The following is a 20710-nucleotide window of genomic DNA, read 5'->3' on the forward strand; positions in this document are numbered from 1 at the left end:
TTCCCTTCTACAACTAGGATTTTCTTTATAATAAACACAGAGCTTAATTTTGGTATCATATGACCCTTCTATTTAATGCTCTGGTCACACTTTTTGTCTTTCTAAATCTTGAATTGTAGCATTTTCATTTCAGTGGGGAATCTACAGCTGCTCCAGCTGTCTGAGTGCAAAAAGTCTGTCCTAAGTTTCCTATCTGGTACGTTTTAAGGCAGAATCCTTCCTTCCCTCCCTTAAATCAAAGAAATTTAGCATCTACTGAAAAAACATCGAATAATTAAAAACCAAACAAACAACAACAAAAAAAACAAAACAAAACCAAAAACAACCAAACCAAAGCATTAGTCTAGGTTTCTGTCCAAATAGTTCTTGCTTCCCTTTAGGTTATAACCAACAGTCACCAAGCAGCTCTGGGAAACTCAGCCTGCAAACACAGAGGTTTAGGACAGGGTTGCATCTCATCTGGGAAGGTTTTCCTGTACAAATTACTATTTTTTGACTGTAACGGTCACCTTCTGACCTTTAAAAATAAATCATGAAAGAGAAAATTTGCTGACTAAAAGAATCTTTGCTCTTAAGACTCCTAATTTGCTTACGGTATGATGTTACAATTCTAAAGATCTGTGCTGGTAAAGGCGTTTATAGAAAAGGTGGTTTCCCAATAACTTTCACTTTTGAGATGCAGAAGAGACTGAATCATATTTTAAATGCTTCTAAATCATGACATAGCCTGGATTCTCCAGTTTAGTGGTCTGGAAACCTTTAAGACTAATATATGCCTTTTTAAAATGACATCCAGTAATACCTGTTTTTTAAAGTAAATCTGTTGGTTTACAATCTAATATTTCTAGCCCAAACATACACTACAATCTACTCTTGATAACTACCACTTACTGTTTAATAAGCCACTTTTCTCAACATGGCAAACCTGACATGACACAAAGTTCCAGTTCTTTCAAATAATCCTATGACATATGAGCATTTACCCCAAGCCATAAATGCTACTGAAACAATTTTGGAATGACGAGCTATGCCATCATTACCTGCATCTAACTAAAATGTACCATAGGAAGTATATTCATTACAGTTGTGAAATTATTTTTATTGCTTATGAACAGAAAAAAAATCCACTTTTCATTGTACAACTGTGCCAGTACAGATCTTAAACGGAAGCTGGCTTGCTTGGGCAAAAATTGTGCAGGTTTTTCTGTACAATTTCTTTCTCATTGATTTGTGATCACTTTTACTGCTCCACAGAGACCAGTAATTTGGGAAAACAAAACAAGCCCCCCCCCCACCAAAAACAACAAACAAAAAAACTCCGAACACAAACACCCCTCCAAAAAAAAAAAACACCAAAAACCAAAACCAAACTAGTAGCTAAGGTAGTTTTCAAGTTATTACTAATTTGAAACCTTCATTTGTACTACCAAATATATTTGAAGTCTACGCAAAAGTAATGTATCAGCACTATAACTCATAAGAGGTGTCCAAAAAGGAAAGTTCAACCTTTTATTTTAATCATTACTAAGTTTGTCTTCACAATCCCAGAATCTCACTGACTAAAATCAGATCTATAATCCAATGTAGCTACAACAAAATAATTTATTATAGAAGAGTAGTCCAAGTAGCAATTTTCCACAACGAATACAGTGCTTCATAGAACGCGATTTTGGCAAAACAGAATATTCAGCATTGAATCTCCCACATAAAGTAATTAGCGACAGCTGGTTTACAGCTCTAACTGTTCCAATGAAGTGGTATGTTGTTAGGCTGAGCTTGTAGAGAAATAGTATGCAAAACCAAAAGGCATGCAAACATAAAATACAATATAGTCCAATGTATTACATGATAGCCAAAACACTTGTATATTTATAATGTAAGAACACATACAGGTCAGGAGTTTGCCTTTCTTTGCAAAAAGAAACTCACGACATTCTAAAGTGGTCAACGGGATCAGCAAAGATGTAACGTACTCAGTCAATAGATCAGCTGCCTAATACATTACAACTCTAATATTGTAATTCTAATACTGTAAAATAAGTCTGTAGACCAATTAACCAAACCCAGACTATCTGATATTAGAAACTGGCATGTATTCCTGTGCATGCACCAACATAATTTCCATCTGCAGAATCTTTATAACTGATAATGACACATCCAAGCCAGAACAAACAGAATTAGATTTCATGATCACAGGACATTCTTACAACAAGAAAAAACTAGTTTACCTGTAAATCAATAAAGATGTTACTGGGAATCATTAAAAAAACAAGAAATTACTCCAGTAGTTTCTTTAAAATGTAGTAATTTTGTTAAAAATAAATAAAGTGTCCTTTGTAGTCCATATAACTTATGCAGACAGGACAAATTGTTAGCAAAATGCTTCCTGGTCATGAAGCCCTCCCTAGAAGCCTCACAGAAATGCTACTAAAATTGGGGGTTGGTGGAAGGAGCTTTGGAAGAATGACAGGTCACAAAGAGAGTGCGCCGAAAGCATGAAGTGCTCTTCAAAACGGTTCCGAGAGAAAGAGTAAAATCTAAACACGGATTTCCAGCTCTCATGTTCTCTGTTTTTTCCACTATAAAAACACTATGCCTGTTTTTATACCTTGTTCATTTCAAAATGAAGCTACTGAATGTAGCCATTAGATTAATTTATACTGTAAACGGAAATATAAAGGAGCTGTATAAGGCATTTTCTTCATCTCAACCAACCAGTACTGTTGAGAAGAAAAATAGTAAAAGAATACAAATGTCAGATATCGGTATGCAGATGTCACCCAAACACTGCAAGATTACATTCAGAACACCGGCTAGATCTATAAAATGCAACACAGCAAACAAAGTGCCCACGTAGAATATCTGTACCACAGACTGCGTCTCACATACTCGGTAACTGTGCAATACTTCGCTGCAGGATCAGAACGCCAGTAGAGGGAGCAAAACCAAAACCCCACTCCCTGAAAACACCAGTGCTGCCGCTCGTGAATGAGGAGCAGCACATCCGGGTGTGTACTGCGTGAAGATAGATGAGCGGTCTTGATCTTTTTCTTTCCCCCACCAATGAATCAATCTATGCAAAATCCATTAAATCAATATTTCCTCCATTTTCTTATAGTAATCAGAAGTAAAACTCTAGGGATTTGAGTAATCTGTTGAAATGAGACTAGTTTTGTAGATTGCTGTAAGCTATATCTGAAGTTTGCATTATGAAATCATGGTGTATTAATTACGCAGTCACAGAATCACTCTGGATGGAGGGGACCTCGGGAGGTCTGCAGGTCAATATCCAGCTCAAAGCAGGGTCAGCTATGAGACCAGACCAGGTTGATCGGAGCTCTATCCATATGATAAATACAATACTGTTTTTCATATTACTATATGTCTTATTAACAATATGCATGTTTTACTTTTCTAACTGCTCTCAACAGAGAGGTATGAAAGCACTTTAAAGCCTTCCTGAGGACTGCCACTTCAACTTTACAGATGGCAGTGGGAAGCACAGAGAAGCAACCAGCCAGCTGAGGCCGTGCTTTCCATGGGCAGAACTAGGTTCAACATTCAGCAGATGCGGTTCCTTGCCTCCCCTCGATCTGCTCAAGCAGTGTTTGCGTAAGCTTGTTCACTATCGGTTACTTTTAAATACCTTGAAAACACTCATTTCTGTTGGTCATAAAAGAAAAGCACTGGATTATGGAAGAGTTGTAAAATTCAATACATTAGAATTGTGAGCTCCATTACAACTAGGTTTGGTATTTATGGCTCACTGATATTAAAACATTTGATGGGGTGTATTCTGAACTCAAAGCACCAGGCATTAGCGCTCCAGCTGCCACAGGAGACCTTTCATGGAGCCTCTCCAGGCAAAACGCTTCAGAGTGGCTTAACCACAATAAAATAGGCGCAGACCTTACTTTTCCCTAGCAGAGGCCTCACGTTAGCCGCCGACGCTGAATTTCCCTCAAGCATTCCCCCCGTCTCGGGACACGCTGCTCGGACCGGCACACGCTCCACCCGCCCGGTGGGGGCCGGTGACCGCAGGGGTACAGGGGCGGGGCAGCCCAAGCGCGGGCGCTGCCGCCTGTGTGAGGGGGCGCGAGGCGGGGCAGTAACGGTCCACCACGGCGCGCGCCCCGCACGCGGCAGGCCGAGGCCCAGCGCTGCTGCTCCGCCGTTGCCACGGCAACGCCACCGCGCACGCGCACATAACCCCCTCCTTGTCCCGTCTCTCCCCCCCTTCCCTGCAGCGCAGTGCAGCGCCGGTGACAGGGGGCGGGCTCCCGGCAGAGCCGCCGCCACCTCCGGGCGTTGCTCACGGCTCCTCATCGGCCGAGCCAGAGCCAGAGCCAGAGCCCCCCCGTGTCGGCTGGGCTGTGGGGGCCTTCCACCCGCCCCTCTCCCCCCGCCTCTCTCACCGAGCGCCGCTCCGCCTGGCGGGGGAGGAAGCGTGACAGCGATGAATCGGCGATCCTCCGCCGTACCTAAGCGGGAACCAGGCACAGACAGAGGAGCGCCGAGCACCGGCGTGATGCCAGCAGGCAGCTCCTGACGTCACGGGGAAGCGCGCATGCGCTGTCCGCGCCCGGCGCTGCCCGGGTTAACTGCGGAGCATGTGGGCTGTACGGGCGGCCGGTGGTGCCGGTAGCAGCCGGGCAGCAGTCTCTCTGCGGGCCCTGGGGCGGAGAGGGGCTTCCCGCTTTGTAACCCGGGGCACGTGGTTTTCACCGGGAGTGAAGAGCTTGACACGTGTCGCTGCTCTGTACGGGCAGACAGGAGAACTGGGTGTATGAAGGAGCGGAGAGCTGCGGCACCGTGAGGAGTGCCCGAACCAGCCGGGAAGGCCTTGGCCGGGGCTGCGCTGTGCTTTGCCTGTTTCAGGCTCTCTTACACTGCTGAGCCCAGGGTTACCGTGCTCCTGAGTTCATTTGCCTCTTCTGACAGCCAGTGCCAATCTGGACTTTTTCTGGGATAAACACACCTGAATTTATCAGTGTGACAAAGCAACGCTTAGTTTTCCAGATGCTGTTCTGCAGGAGAGCTTCTTTAGATAAGAAAGTTGCCCCCTGACATGGGTCCAAATGGCAGTTAATGGTTAGGTATCGTAACTGCACTAAATCAACCAGTATGTATTGTTGCTACTAGAATAAAAATGCTGCTACATTAATGGGAATTGTGCCCTGCTGACATACCCATCCACCCTCCTCCGACAGGTGAGGGCAAGCTCAGTGCAGGCATGTACACGTGACTGCACTGCAGAAAGGTGTAGTCTTCCCCTCTTAAGAGCCCCCTGTTGCTCTCTAGCTACACCAAGCCTTGCTTAAGGAAAGCAAATAAACCATGTTTTGCTTGTGTCACCTGCCTAGGAGATAAAAGCTTTGTCATTTATGTAGCTTCTCAGAAGGCTATACTGCTGTAATTCCAGCTGGAAAGATTGGTACCTGATAGAACTAATGCTTTTTGGGTTTTCTACCATTTTTTGCCCATGGAGCCAGAGTCTTTCAAGGTAAATTACACCTAGAGTACCACAATGCTGTTAAATAAGTGCTATTCTGTTCCATTTCTATTTGTGAGATTGTGGAGGTAAATCTGGGGTTTGCTTTTCTATGCAAATTATGTCAAACCTCTCATCAGTAGGAATGGTGATTCTTAAATCCTTGCTCTAAAGGGCTCTTAAATGGCATTCAGTGGATGTAAAAAAGTCAGTACACTGCGGAGGCTCATTATCAGGAATGTCCTAAGCACAGATAAATACCTTCAGTATTGTGTAATGCACAAATATATCCCTGTATTTCCCTACATGTTTTGCTGAAATGATTTAAGGGATTTAGAGCAGCAGATCATTGCTATAAAATGCTATGCATAATGAAACCACATGTGCAGTATACTTTGTCTTTAATTTGTTAGGAGCTAAATGTTTATTAAACTATGGTACAATTAATATTCCCTACAGTTGCCTTGAAATTTAAATACCCCTTTCACGACACAAAGATTATGAGTTATATGGCAAGATAAGGTGGTTACCAGAATTCAGGAACGACAGCATCCAACTAATTTAACACGAATTAATGCAAGATCAAATTTATTGCAGTTGGATGCAATTTGTAACTGGAAGTTCCAGTACAGTGCACATTTTTACTTGTTATCTCCTATCAGTAAGAGATCTCAAGAGAGCACATTCTCCATTTTGAACAGCAGCAATGTTATTATATCACAAATAGCTCTTTCCATACATGTTTGCTGTGAGGAACTTCAGCAACCAGGAGCCTAGCTTTTTCTCACAGTGGGCCATGACTGAGCCTTAAACAGAAACCTGTGATTCATTTTCTTTAGCTGCTTTGCTGGGCTACCCCTGCCTTGTTACTTGTTCATCCCCTTCCCCATTTTTCACTCTTCTAGGGGATCACCCTTCTTTTTTTGGGTAGGAGGGGTAAAACCAGCCCTGTAGTCAAATAAACCTTTCAACCTCCTGTCTTCAAAGTAAACACTTTTATTGTGGACAGTCCAAGCTCCTTAGGTAAAACCTTAGCTCTCAAATCCAAAAGATACACTGTGTCCTTCTAATAATTTCATAGTGGAAACCCTTTATTTGCCCATTCCTGTGGTGTTATGGAGGTTTTCAATGATTCTGGTTTAGGTTTCGGGATTAGGTGAAACAAGAGTGCCTTAAACCTCTTTAGAGGTTTGGGATTACGTCTGCATCAGGCCTAATATAGCCTTTCTGTGCAAGGCTAAATTAAATGGCAGGAATATTTGTTGTGCACTGATTCACAGGTGTTTGGCAAAATACCAGAAAACATAAAGGAACCACTGGAAGACTCATGAAGGCAAAGCCATCGAAACATGAGTATTAGCTAAGTACTGCAGTATCACTTGCAACTGTGGGGTCTTAAAGACTGCTTCTAAGTGTTTTTAAGCATGGGTATCATTTTTATGTGTCTCTTTCACATGAATGTGAGTAAATTGAAGATCTGTTGCACAAATGGATCACGGATTTTTATTTGGGTATCACATTCTGGTAATTGCTGCCTGTTTTATAGCAAATGTATATTAAAGTTCATCAAACAGCTGATATCACTGAAGCTCTATTGTTTTATTGTACACATAAATTCTACTCCCTTCTCTGGGGTATGCATTGCCCTGACAGAATACGCTAGGTCACAGGGAGAAAAGCACAATAGATTTATGCCTATTATTAAAACACCACCCTGTCTGCCCCAGGAGGCAGACACATTTGCCTCATTGATGAACATGGACTAATTGAAGGAGATAGTTTTGTAGTGTAGGCTGTCTACTGTAAGCCTTTTCAGCACTTTTCACTAGTTTTCTCTCCGTGATCAGCTCCATGGTTTGTAATACTGGCAAGGCCTGACTAACCCTAAGGTACTGTCTGAGCTGAGCAGATTTAATCAAGCATCATGAAGAGCACCTCTGTGCTGTAGTCTCAGATCTCTGCAAGCTGTGGCAGCTGGTTTGGCTGCATTTGTAGGGAAAAGTTGGGCTTCAGAAGCCTGGTCTTGGTATCAAAAGAAGCCAGATATGTAGTTATGGGGAGGCAGTGCACAGATCTCAATGGCTTAGTTCCTACTGCTCTCCAAAATCAGTTACTACCTGAGCACAACTATATCCCTATACCAAAGCTTTCCCTTCACTGATTATGTGCCTGCCAGCTCATCACCCCCCCACCCTGAAAAATATATTTTGGATGCATTCCTCTCCCCAGATAGATTTCAATTCCAGTTGTAGACTTGCCTGTATTTAGAAAGTCAGCTAGATCTCAGAATTACAGGGCTTCCTCTGGAGATTTTTTTTTCCGTGCCAACAATCAGTTCTCTTGCAGGCAAAATTGCATTCCTATTGCAAGTCTTCCAATCAGCCTTGCATACAGTCAGATCCTATCTTCTCATGTCTGCTTGCAAAAGTGAAACAAATAGTTAAGTTTCAGAAGAGTATGTCCCCTCTAATCAGATGAGCTGTAAAAATAAGAGGGAGGGTAACTAGAAGGATTTAATAATCTTAGAAACTGTATAAAACATTATTTATGGCATAAGAGATACACAAGGCTTGAGCTTTAAATGTAAGTTCTTTTCTTCTTTAATGGTGCATGTAAGGAAGAACAAGAGAGAAATGTTCCAGTCAAGGACAAAATCATAATGAACAGAAGAATTAAATAGAAGTATTAGGGGCAAAGGGAGGCTGAGTGGGAGTTTGTCTTCATACATGATTGATCTATACTTCAAAAGATGAAAAAAAAAAAAAGACTTCTCATGCCTAAACGAGATGGTTCTTTGAGCATAAATAACAGTCTCATGTCAAATATGCTGCTATTCCCAATGAAGTCTTTTCATGACAAAACCACAACATTCTCAGCCCTAATCTCCTCACCTAAAACAATAGGGCTGGTGGCTGTGAATCAGCACTTTGAAATCAGCCTTTGAAAATAGCAACATGTTCAGGGTGAAAAGAAATGGAGGAGACAAAGAACTGCTGTTTATAGAGCTCTGCAAAGTGAGGCCCCACCTTGCTGGCTTGGCAACATGCTGTAACACCCGAGAATTGTTTTTCTCTCTGGGTGGGAAGTCCAGCTCCACGCAACAACCTCAAGAGACTGGGGCTATTGATGTATCTGTGTGTTTAGTGCCACATCAGGCCTAGCTGTCACTGAAATCAAGAGCATTGAAATACAAAAATCCTCCTGGATACTTAAGCCTTGGATTATTTCAACTTTCAAAACAACAAAGGGCTCTGACCAGAAATCTGAAGGGTTCTTGCATTTTCAGAGTTCATGGAAGGTGGTGGGTGATGCCAAGCAGCAAGAGGGGAAAGGAGACATGAAAAGTCAGAGACTTGCTCAGCTCCAGCCCGGGGAGGAAGGGTGGGGTGAGAACAAACAGCTGGGTGCACTGTGCCAAAATGAGCAGTCCTCCTTTCCCAACCTATTTGCAGCTATACGGCCATGTTCCCTCCCTTGTGCTGACCCTAGCACTCATCTGAGGAGCGTCAGGACTGATGCAAGGCAGGAGCATGGTGCCAGGAAAGGAGAGGGCCTGGGAGAGAGACCGGTCACACTGGAAGAGACCTGCCCTGAGCAGTGGCACCAAAAGGAGCAGGCCAGCTGGGACACAAAGGTTTCCATCCAGCAAATGACACCTCACCTTAAGCAGGAAGCTCATTTCCCTCCACAGCTAGTGAGGAAAAACAGTTTTAACTACATGGGAACATCCCATCCACCTTTTTTCTTTTTTTTTTTTTCCTTCTGATTCCACTGTTTCCTAGCATAACACACTTAAACAAGCAGCTTTGAAATCCAGAGATGTCATCCCATGGGAAGTGGAAGATGACTTTGGTCTCAGCACAGACACCAGTACTGCTGTGCTCTGAATGGGGACACCTTGCACTGGTGATGAGGGGCATCCTATGGCAGCGAGACCTGAAGCAGGGCCATGCAGGGAAACACTGGCATTCACATTTTCATGTAGGTTCTAGTGGCACTGTCTATAACTCAGGGAAATTCCTAAGAATTTTTAAGTCCTTCTCAAAAAAAAAAATCTCATTGTTCTCTTCAAAAGGACCATTGGAAGATGGGGACATGGTCTGGAGGCATCGGCTGCGCAACCTCTCTACCAGTGCTACCCTTGGAGTAAAGCTCTTGAGGCAGAGCTCAGATGAAAGGGAGATGCTGACAGGATGCCAAATCTAAACCCTCTGGAACAAGGCAGAAGAGGACCAAGGGGCAAAACTGTATCTGGGTCCAGCCGCAAAAGCCCATGCTTCTGTTAAGTCCTAACAAAACCCTTTGATCCAAATATCCCCACTTTTTAGGGATTCCAAACTCAAGTGAAAACACAGCGATTTACACCCTAGCTTGAAACACAGCCTCACACCTTTGATTTCTCAGGACAGGTCATTTTTCTTGGGGTAGAGCACGTGGACAGCAACAGATACCTCATGTCTGGTTCAGACAGACCAACCTAAAGGCTTAAGTGGACACACACACCAACAGCAGCATGTGATAGGATTTAGTGCAAGGAAATCAAACTCTCTACCCCACCTCCTGAGCTTATGCTTTAAAGACCAGTCCTGTGCTCACAGCTGGAGTTTATGTGAGTCCTGCCTTATTAATTAAGTGTAGCCAGTGCCTTTCCCCCCTGAATTCCAACAGAAGCAATTAGAAAGCAGATACTTCACACAGAGCAGCTGGTTCATTTAACACCCTCGCCATGCTATTTGCTCCCCTCCCCCAGCCAACTCATGTCCCACTTTTCCAACCTTTCATGTAATGGAGAAGGAGAGTAAAGTCAAGGTGGCAAAACCAGGGGCAGCAGATAACCATATTCTTATTAAAAATCATTTAGTGCCATGTTGAAAGCAAAGGAGTGTTGCTCAGAGCACTCTTCTGAGCAGGGAATTGTAACATTCACCTAACAGATGGGAAAATGAGCCTTGGCTGTCTACTGTGTCCTTCTTAAAAGGGGATCTGTATCAAAGTAGCAGCGTATTTTCTTCACTGCAGGCTGTTGATGTCATTAGGGCAAGTCTCGTTTTTATTTAGCGCCAGAGCTAAGAGTCACATAAAACTGGCACAGGTGAAGGCACCAGGCCCATTAAGTTGTGCAATGTGACTCTCTGGGAATTTTTTGAATGTTCATGCACCTTCAATTTATTTTTGCTTGGGCAAGCCAGCCCCAGAGCCTCTCCTCCCTGTTTCCCAGTATGAATACAGCCCCAATCCTGCCATTAGACCTGTAAAAACCCCACTCAAGCCACTACATTTCCCCCACTCCTGGGAAGGATCCAGTTACAGGGAGGTCAGTCCTGCCCCTCTCTGTAACATGCATCACCAGGAGATGCTACAGACATAAAATTAAACCCACAGCCAAATTAAGTGAAAGTGAAATCTGCCCTTGCCAAACAGTGTTAAGTGCATTTTCTGCTTCCAGACAGGTACTCTAGAGGCTGGCTTTTGATTAAAGGTAGGTAGAACCTTCCAGAAGGAAACCAAGTTAAGTGGCATGAAGATTAATTTGCCTCTGCAAAGGGGCAGGGACATAATTCCAGTGTACCTGAAGCAAAGGGGTGCTCAAGAATCACAACATCTCTTTTTCTGGCATGTCTGACATTTTTTTAATGTAGAGTTTTTAAGTAAAATAGAGATCTGGTCCCACACAGGATATCTGCTCATGGCACTGATACGAGTAATAGCAAAAGAGCAGACAGCTAAAGCACCCCAGTGCTGTGAGATTTTACTGCTAGATGATTCCTCATTGATCCTGAAATGAAGCAGACATTTTCAGTTATAATATGGGGAGGATTTAGGTCCAGCCATAAACTTCCATTTTTTTCCTGAAAGAGCTAGCTGTCAGAGAGGCTGCTATTGCAGCCATCCATCCAGATGTTTGCCATCTTTATCACAAATATTCAGGAATCTTACAACACTTACACACTCTACAGCCGCCAGATGAGGTAGCTATCTAATACCTACATTAGAGACAGGGAAAACAAGTTAGTAGGGATTAAATGCTCAGCTTCCCACAAAACAACACAGGTGTGGCTAGAAATCAAAACTCCCAACTTCCAATCTTTGCTGTGTTATACTAATCTGCTTATGTGCTTTGCTGTTAAAAAATCATTTCAGCAACATGTACTGTAAACTAGTGCTCCTAATTGAACAGAAAGATCAGCATATGCTAGAAAATCTGAACAGTTGATTAGTCACCTGAACACCCTTCACACTCCCTTTTTTGCTGGATCTTTCTAGAAGGATCAAAATAAAAGGGCACCCCTTTATCACTGCAAAGGCTTCAGCTAATGAGAGCAGAAATCACATTATATATTTTGGCAGTTAGTAATAAATACTATTATTAAAGCTATAATAAGATCAGCTAATGCTGTATGAAATACTGGTGATGTCTGAGCACAAAGTGGAGCCCCCATCTCTTTAGTTAAAATTACAAAATGATTAACAGCCCAATTAAAAACATTTTTGTTTTTGACATGATAAATTATACTTTATCTACCTATCTGTAGATATAATTGATTATTTTATCCGTTTGCTGTTGGCTGTCATTAAGAAAGACAGATACCATGGCTTTCTGGCCTCTCTCCCGCTGAGAGAAAGAACAAATCCTGCTATTAATGACAGACAGGATCATTATGAAAAAATTCCATTTGCCACTAGGCAACATAGCCGAGTTCCAGTAATTATTGTATTAGGCAAGCTGTTGAGAAGTTCCATAAAATTGAGAGAGTTTTTAAGGAGCATTCAACGTTATTTGGCAACTTTTGTGATGTAACAATTAAAACCATGCTCCAGGCCCCAAAATGTGCAGGAGATTGCCAAAATCAGATAAAACCCTAGAGGGCCCCTGACTTGCAAAGAACTAAAAAAAAATCAAACTGTTTACTTTTGGAATCAGACATTCATCAACATTTGGCTTTTGTTTCAGCCAGTGTCAGATAATAACAGCACCACATTTTCAGTCAGCTTCTAACAAAACTACACACTTTGGTGTCAGGCATCTGAGTTAGCTGAGGCTGACACCAGCTTCTCTTCAGGGGAGCTTTGTGGGAGCTGATGCTACCAACCTTGCTTAGCAGAAAGATCCCTGGGAGCACTCAGCCATACCTTCTGGGGTGAATCATGTCTATTCTCCACCAGTGAACATCAGGAAATCACTGGAGAGATGTGCAAGTTATTCCTTCCTCTCACATCTAGGAGCTGAGCCAGGCAACATCTCAAATTGTCAGGGCTCCAGGGGATAAAGCGGAAGTCTCCTGTCCCCATTAACCTGCCAAGGATCTGTTAAATCTATTTTAAAAAATCACACTTTAAAACTGCAAAGGGAAATTGCTACTGAACCAACTTATGGCCATGTTTATCATCTACCTACTTCTCTCCTGAGTGAGGTTAGGGGATAATGATTTATAGTACCAGAAATGAAGGTACAGTATCAGGCTTCTGCAGTGGAAGGTGGTTACAAAATGCAGAGCTGGTTTAGCCTACTGCAGACTATAAAAACCACGTCAAGAGAACATTTGTCTGCAAAGAACTTAAAAGGGATTGATCCCCTTCCCAGAATAATGTGCCCAAGTCAGCAAGTTTCCACATATCAAAGAACTGTGATGGGAGCAGTAGTTTTCAGAGCAGTCAAAGGGAGCTGAGATCTGAACATGGGATGAAGAGCCAGGATACTGCTGCTGTCACTAGGGAATGGCGGTAGGGCAGGGTTTAGCACTATCATCCTGCCAGTCTCCACCTGGAACATGCTGTACCAAGTAGGACAGATAAAAAGATACACTGGAGCCTGCCATAATATAGCCTTTCATCACACAGCTCCCAGATTGGAGATGGCTGCCAACTGTTAGGGCCTGCTGACCTATTTATTAATAAAAGAACCAAACCCACAACCCTTAGTAATCATGGCTTCTATCTGATTTAAATGGGAACAGTGGCATGGCACTACACGCCAAGGGCCAGCCACCTGTGGCGCATGGGCAGCTCTCAAACCATATGTTATATTGCCAAGGCAAAGGCAGGAGCTCAGACTTGTGAGGGAGAGGGTGTGTGAAAGAAAAGCAGCTCCTCTCTCTAAGCTCTGAAACTTATTTTGCTGCTATGCAAGGCAGGCATGCCTGAGTCCCTAAGCTCAGGAATCAGCAAATGCTGGAAGCTACTGCCATGTTTTCCAGCACATTCAACCTCTAGGTTGGGCCTGGCAATTGCTAGGGTGTGGTGAGATGTGTTGCTATAGAAGTATAAAACTCTCAATAACTAACTAGCTGCTTTTTGGAAAACATCACCTTCCAGTTTTCTTCAGCAGACCTAAAGCTAAGCAGAGCTAAAGCATATTATATTTGTTTCTATTTGTCACTGTCATATAAAGTGAAGCATCCTAGGTCAAGCTCAAGGTCAGCATCTATTGGTGTGGAGAATGAATAATTTTCAGCTTATTCTTGAATTATGTGAATTGTGCCAAATCTTCAACATATTAGACTAGTGCCAGATGAAGGCTTAGAAAGTTTTTTTAATGTTACTTATTAGCACTAAAACTTCCATTATTAAAAGAATGATGTTACAACATACATGCATAAGAGCCATCTAAACTTAAAAAAAATCATCTGAAAAAAACTAGATTCCTCACAATTTTTTGTTAGTCCCTTTGGTTTACGGCTCATCTCAACCATCAGTGAGGAAAACACAAAATACAGCACATAGCAAAGGGAACTCAGTGATGAAATAGGGAGAGTGGAACAGATTGACAGTGCATTGTCTGTGGCTGTTGCTGAGAACAAGATGAACTAATTGGAAAAAAAAAATTATAACTTTGTAGTGAAATTGTAGGAATTTTGGACCAAGAGCTACAAAGAAGGCTTAAACGCCCCAACTCAACCAACTCCCCTCAGACCACTCCTATAGTTCCCCTGTGGACTGCAGAGTCAAGCCCGCACAATTCAACCAGTTTCCATCCCAGCCTGGCTGTTCAGGCTCTAGTTTGTAGGTGCTTGCATCTCCCCCAAGTTGTGTCAGCTGGTGTTGCTGTTCAGAAGGATGCCAGATGGCTAGTACATTGGCCAACCTGATTTCCAGATAACTGATTTTTGTAGCTACCACTTTCATTAAAATAAATATATATATATGTAAAAGACAAGTTTATATCACTTGCTAACACATGCTATGATTGTCCCTTGGTCAATAGGCATGCAGCAGACAGAGTCACATACTTCTCTTACACACCATCAGTATCCAGAAGAAAAAAAATTAGCTCATCTGCTAAAGCTATCAGGCCCTTTGTGCTTCACTGTATCAGTTCCTATTTATAGGATCCAGTGCCCTCTACTGAGCAGAACCAAAAAAAGCATTAATGTGTCTTGCGCCCTGCAAAGTTAAGGTACAAGCAGCATTAGACCTGAACAGTTGGAAGTCTACCTTACCTCTCCCCGCCATGCCCACACATGCTCCCACTGCCTCATCTGCCACCAGTGCTTCCAAGTTATTGTAAAGCACCACATGCAAAGTATTGAGGAACTTGCAATGGCTACAGAGCTGTCAGAAGGGTAACACGTCACTTTCTGGAAGGGGAAATCCATGTGGACATATGGTAGTCTTGAAAGGAGCTGGACTAGCAACCTTGGCAGGCTTGTGCTGAACAGAAATGTTGCTGCTTTGCCTTGATCTTTATTTACAATAAACGCCTCGGCTCCAGCTCAGCGTTTTATCTGGGAACAGCCGCCGGCATTTCTGTGACCGTGTTCCGACTCATTGCTGCACTGACATATTTATATGTGGGCCAGGGCCCGGGCAGCTGTGAATAAGAGGCCATATATCAAGAGAGGAAAAAGGGATGCAAAGATGAATTTTATGAAATATTTTCCATTTTTCTTTGACTTGGTTGTGCATTTTGCTACGGCCCATTGGGCACTCACTCAGCACTTGGACACTGTGCTCCATGCAGTCTCGCCTATATTTCTAATTGTGTCTACATGCCAAGCCTAGCCCAGTACCTGAGGCAGCCCACAGGAAAAGAGAGATTCAAAAAAAAGAAAAAGGTGAGTTGGAGGCAAATTTCCTGCCCTTCAATGGCATGTACCATGAAAAGAGAATGATGTCTTGCAAGTCACCAGTCTTTCCTGATTTCTGCAGGACACAAGCTGTTGCATTCCACATCTGAGTGCAAAAGTGAGAATAATTATTTCCACTAGTTTGTGAGAGTAAACAATAAAGTCCTCTTTGCAATTTAAGGAGGTCATATCTTTTATTTCTTCTCTGGGCAATGTAAAGGGTTAATTCCTTACAGTGTTGACTTCATCCTTTTTCCCTGTGGCTGACTAATATGTTAGATGTGTTGACTCTGTTTAAAAAGACAGGCTAGGACATAATATTGATGATATTGTATGTGCAATAGCATTAGAAAACAAACACAAAGGCACCTGGGGAGTCTGAAGGCATCTTCTGGCCTTTCTGGGCTGACAGCACAAAGTGGCCTTCCAACATCTCCATGTAGAAAACACCAACTAGCCCAAAAGAGTTTACTTTGAGTGACCCTCTCGCCTTTCAAACAATGAGAAGTCAGGACCATTGTGAAGCTGAAAACTTGTTTCATAGGAAAAGGCCTTTGCTCAACCAGCTGAAGAGGGGAGGGGAAAAAAGGGAACCCAGAGAAACAATCAGAAAGAAAACCTGGACATTTGAATGGAATAACTGCTGGTGTCTTTCCTCTGGCACTGACGTCCTAACAAAGGGTGTAAGAGTTTTCCCCTTATGTTTTTGCAAGGCAAAGATGGGAAGAGAGCACTGTTTCTTTATTCATTTGTCTTAAGAGGCCCACTAGCACCAGAAAGTCACTGAAAATACTTATCCAATGCTCAGGTTTGTCCCACTGGGATGCAAGAACTGCATGTTCCCTTGACAGCCTATGGACAGATCCAAACCAGCATGTGGAATTGCTTATTTCCCTCTACTGTCGGTTTAGTAGGTCTAGGAGAGAGAAGCACAATTCCAGTTACATCACCTTGGGATGGTCTGAAAGCTAGGTAGGCTTAGTCAATCATTTGCAGATACTACCTACCACAGATAAGGCATCAGTAAAGTAAGTATCACTTCAAAGACTTGTCAGGCTTTGCGCAGGTGTCCTATCCCAAGTGTCATAGTACAGGCAAAATAAACTAGATGCCCTACTGCTGCCAACCATAGATTTTTCTAGTACAGTTGTGCTTAAATGGAGCTGAATCAAAGTGATCTCACCTTGGATAAAGGGTCTGCAGCTCTCAGGAAGAGATCTCCTCCATTGAGTAAAACATTTCTCAGCACCGTTAAAGAAACTTCTTGGAGAGTTCTTTGGAGTTCTCTTCTCTGGATGGTTTTGTTACCTGCACTGGAGCAGCTGAAGTTGCATTGGAAAGGAGCACTGGATGTCCTCAAGCATGCCCAGAGCTCAGCAGGAGACTGGCACAGGAAAAAAGACATGGGGATTAAGCTAAGACATGGGGATCATTGAGGGACACACCTAAGATCACAGATGATGCTTACACCAAGAATTGGACCCACCAAGCTATCCAACACCTCTGAATTTTTCATTGAGGATTAGAGTGCATTTAGGAGTCCATTTTAATATATAAATGCACGATTTAGAGCTATGAAGGAATGGCAAGTTAAATACTGAGGAGTTTGTCACATCTCTGTTCAAAGCAGGCTAACATTTCATGTAAGGAATTACATGCTTCAGACAGTTGCAATTATCTTCTGCACAAATAATTTAAGCTTACTTCGTCTGTTGTATTCTGATTTCAATTTTTATTGGAAATATAAATACCTATGTCGGTCACCAAACCAAATAAAACAAACATATTGAGTAGGGTCTATTATAGACTAATATGGAAACAAATAATCTGCAAGTCTGGTTTTATTTATAAGCTTATTTGAGTTTTTACTCTAGGCTCATATTAATCGGGTTTGTGGTTTCCACATCTGTACTGCTGATGCCCAGTGCAGACAGCATGCCAAGTTGGACCTGGGCATCCTCCAAGCTCTAAATGGAAAACATATGCTTCAACTCTAGCTACCTCAAGACAAGCAGGGCAAGTAACCTACCAAGTAACCACAGCGGGTGCAGAAGGCAGAGCAAAACTCAGGGGAGCTTTCTGAGGTGCCTGCTTGCAAGCTTCTTGCTTCTGACTTGCTGCACGGGCAGCCAGGCTGCCGCCTGCGTAATATTTGCTCTCTCTGATGATCAAGAGATACCAATTCCCTTCACAGCCTCCCCTTTCCTCTAGTTGTAGCTAGAAATTCCCAGACTGGACCAGTTAGTTCATAGTGTCAGCTAGTAATCCATATTCTAGAGGAAGATGGAAGAACTCCTGCAGATGATGGCAATGCAGGATGAATTCTTTCCAGAACCCTTGATTATTTTTAATATTTATAAAAAGCATTCTGAATGTTCATGAGAGCCATAAATATATATAAAAAAATGCCCATGCCCCTTGTCAAGCCAAAATAGATCCAGCTGTTTTGCGGTGCTGGTCTCTGATTGCAGAGAATCCCTGCATTAATGAAAGATGTATAATGGGAATCCCAAACTAGAAATATAATCTCTGCTAAAGACTGTTCAAATCAGCTATTAGAGAATATTTCAGGGAACATGTGAATACAAAGCTAATTTTTAGTACAGCCAAGATCCAGTCTTAGGAACCCATCTCCACGTGGACATCTGACTGCTTGCAGACACTTTTCAGAGTAAGCTGCTTCAAAACAAACTTTGATTTGTGCTGGTGCAACATCTCCAGAGTTTTGTGCCAATATAACTGTATCACTCATACCTGCTTCTTCCTCAAGCACAGGAGGGAGGCCAGTATGTAAACTGCAGCAAAATGACATATATGACAGTAGTGAGAGAAAAGGAAGCAGTATTGCTGGCATAAACACTAGAAACTTGGCTGAGCCAATCAAATTTATTCCCTATGTACCCTCTGATGGTCATCCATCAGCCTCTCACCTGTAGTAATTATCTCTTTCCTTACAATTTTGACAAAAGAGATACACAGCAGTGCCATAAAATGTTTTTTTCAAGTTACTATAGTATTCCCTCTGTGTGTTGTCCATGAAGAACACCATGAATAATTTTCAGAATTCAGAGCAGGGAAAGGGGAAATACCAGGGGAGATAAAAAATTAACACCACCTCAGTGTCCCAGACATGTTGAAGGGAATCACTCCATCATCCATCATTCTCCTTGGAGAACTGCTTGGCCCAACATGGCTGCTCCACTGGCTCCCAGGCAGAGGCAATTGTTTTGAAGCTGAGATGGCAAAAGAGAAGTGTCTGATAACAGAGGGGCAGATCTGTCAACAGCACAGAAGCCAAGTCATTCCTTGTGGCAGTGGCTAGAGAAAAGAAGATGCAATTAACAATTACCTTTGGTATGAGAAGACAAAACCCTTAAAGCACAGTTTCTACTGCAGCGAATCAAGCCACAGACTTAGGAATTAATGGTTCAAAGTCTTGGTTCTTGCCTCCTAGATACACTGTAAGATGAAAGAGAAAGTGAGTTTCCCCTGCCACTTCATTCTGGCTAGTGAAGAACTGGGACTTAGCCATGGAAAAAGGCCAACCTTGCAATAGTTACAGGAAATGAAATGCTTTGCAGCATTTCCAAGCAAATTCAGCACACCTTCAGCTTTGCATTTTAGGCACAAAATTCAGGCTCTTCACCCCAGAAAACAAAACTGAAGCTTTTCAGCAGGTGTTGTACTATCTTCCAATCTCATTCTCTGCTTGAAGCTCCCCAGTTTCTGAAGTTAGAACAAATTCAGAGAGGTCTTGGTGTGTCAAAGTGGCTTTGCTTTTGTAGGTTTGACCTCTGAGTTGCATCTGCCTTCTCCCAGACTTGGTTAATGGTCCTGGAAAAACATACTCATGCCAGTTACACTGTTTATATACATAAACTGAAGGTTTATCTACACTGCTTTCTTCTAATCATCTCAAAAGCACTGTAATGCAGCTCTGGCAACAACTGATCCAAGAAGCTGTATCCCCAGGCAGTGAATCTAAGCTATGATGTAGGAAAAGGCAAGATTCAGAGAACATAATTTCTAGACATGGGTCATACGTTTATTGTCAAGTGCTGCCTCAGAAGGATGGGAATGGATTTTCAGCTTAGAAATTTCAGGTATAATTTAGATCTGTTGGACTTAATTTCCAGCAGAGACTAGATCTATATAATTCATGTTATAGATTCAGATTATGACATCTTCCACAAGCCAGTACTTGACATAAAGAAACAAAATTGCACTTTTTTTTACTAAACATACAGAGAAGGTGCTTGTATGGTTATTTTTTTATAGATTAAAGCATATCTAACTATACTGTCAGTGTTGCCCATTTGACAGATGTGGTTTAGGCACAGCTTAGTTTGCATCAATGGCTATAGCTGCAGGTTTTCCTAGAGCATCTAAATATTACAAGTCCCGTGAGCATGCTTCTGGGGAGACGGCATCTCAAACAACGTGATGTGCAAGCAATACCATCAATATACGCACAAATGAACTATTTCTCGGGCAAAGTCAGGTCTCTTCCTCTCCTTAATACACCCCAGGCATGGATTAATTATACTCTCAAATGATGTTAAAGAATTACCTTGTTCTATGATTTCACAGTTCACAGGTGCTGGAGACCAAATCCAGCAGAGCCTACAGCATAGCCAGCCATTCTCTCCTCCCTTCTTCCTGATCGCTTTGGTTCTTTGTGCCCTACAATAATTTCTCCTTCTGTTCTCCAGCCTCCTTTTTTTTTCCTTTGTCCACAGCACACTACAAATTATTGGTGGTTGCAATGATTAATTTCACAACTCACACCTAATTTGACCCTAATTACTTTGCCTGCAAAAAGGACTACTCCTTGTTGATCCAGACAACTTATCACCCCATGAACACAATAAAAAGGCAGAGCTGGTTATCAACAGGGAGATGCCCATTAGTATTTTTACAGGCAGAATGTAGGGAGGTCCCTTATCAAGCAGGGAGTTGGCATGTACTCCAGGCATGCGAAGGGAGGTGGGGGGAGGCAGGCTGCTTTCAGCCTGCAAGGCCACACAATATGGGAAGTGGTCGCTTGAAAGAGGAGTGGGAAGAATGACAGATGGTTTGTGCCTGTGCGTTTTTGTAGAGGACACCGGGTTCCTGCCATGGGAACAGCGTGGACAGTAAAGGCAGCGACTAGATG

General features: G+C 42.6%; 1 protein-coding gene across 5 annotated transcripts in view; it reads right to left on the minus strand.

Annotated features, from left to right (window-relative positions):
• Window positions 1-20710, minus strand: part of GNB1L (G protein subunit beta 1 like) — a 67089-nt gene that overhangs the window by 38016 nt on the left and 8363 nt on the right. For 2 of the 5 annotated variants that reach the window (XM_061370867.1, XM_061370866.1), the window contains exons 2-3: window positions 18671-18873; window positions 16739-16939 (exon numbers count right to left, since the gene is read on the minus strand). Coding sequence is in view for 1 of the 5 variants with exons in the window: in XM_061370864.1 (XP_061226848.1) it covers window positions 3937-3969 (33 nt within the window). In the remaining 4 variants the exon portion in view is untranslated. Of the gene's footprint in view, window positions 1-3936; window positions 3979-4415; window positions 4568-16738; window positions 16940-18670; window positions 19791-20710 lie in introns of those variants that run through there. The other 3 variants (XM_061370868.1, XM_061370865.1, XM_061370864.1) reach the window with 3 other exon arrangements.

Source organism: Neopsephotus bourkii, unplaced genomic scaffold, assembly GCF_033783945.1.
Source record: "Neopsephotus bourkii isolate Nb327-2 ecotype Australia unplaced genomic scaffold, CSIRO-AGI_Nbou_v1 NB_1542, whole genome shotgun sequence".
NCBI classification, from domain to species: Eukaryota; Metazoa; Chordata; class Aves; order Psittaciformes; family Psittacidae; genus Neopsephotus; species Neopsephotus bourkii.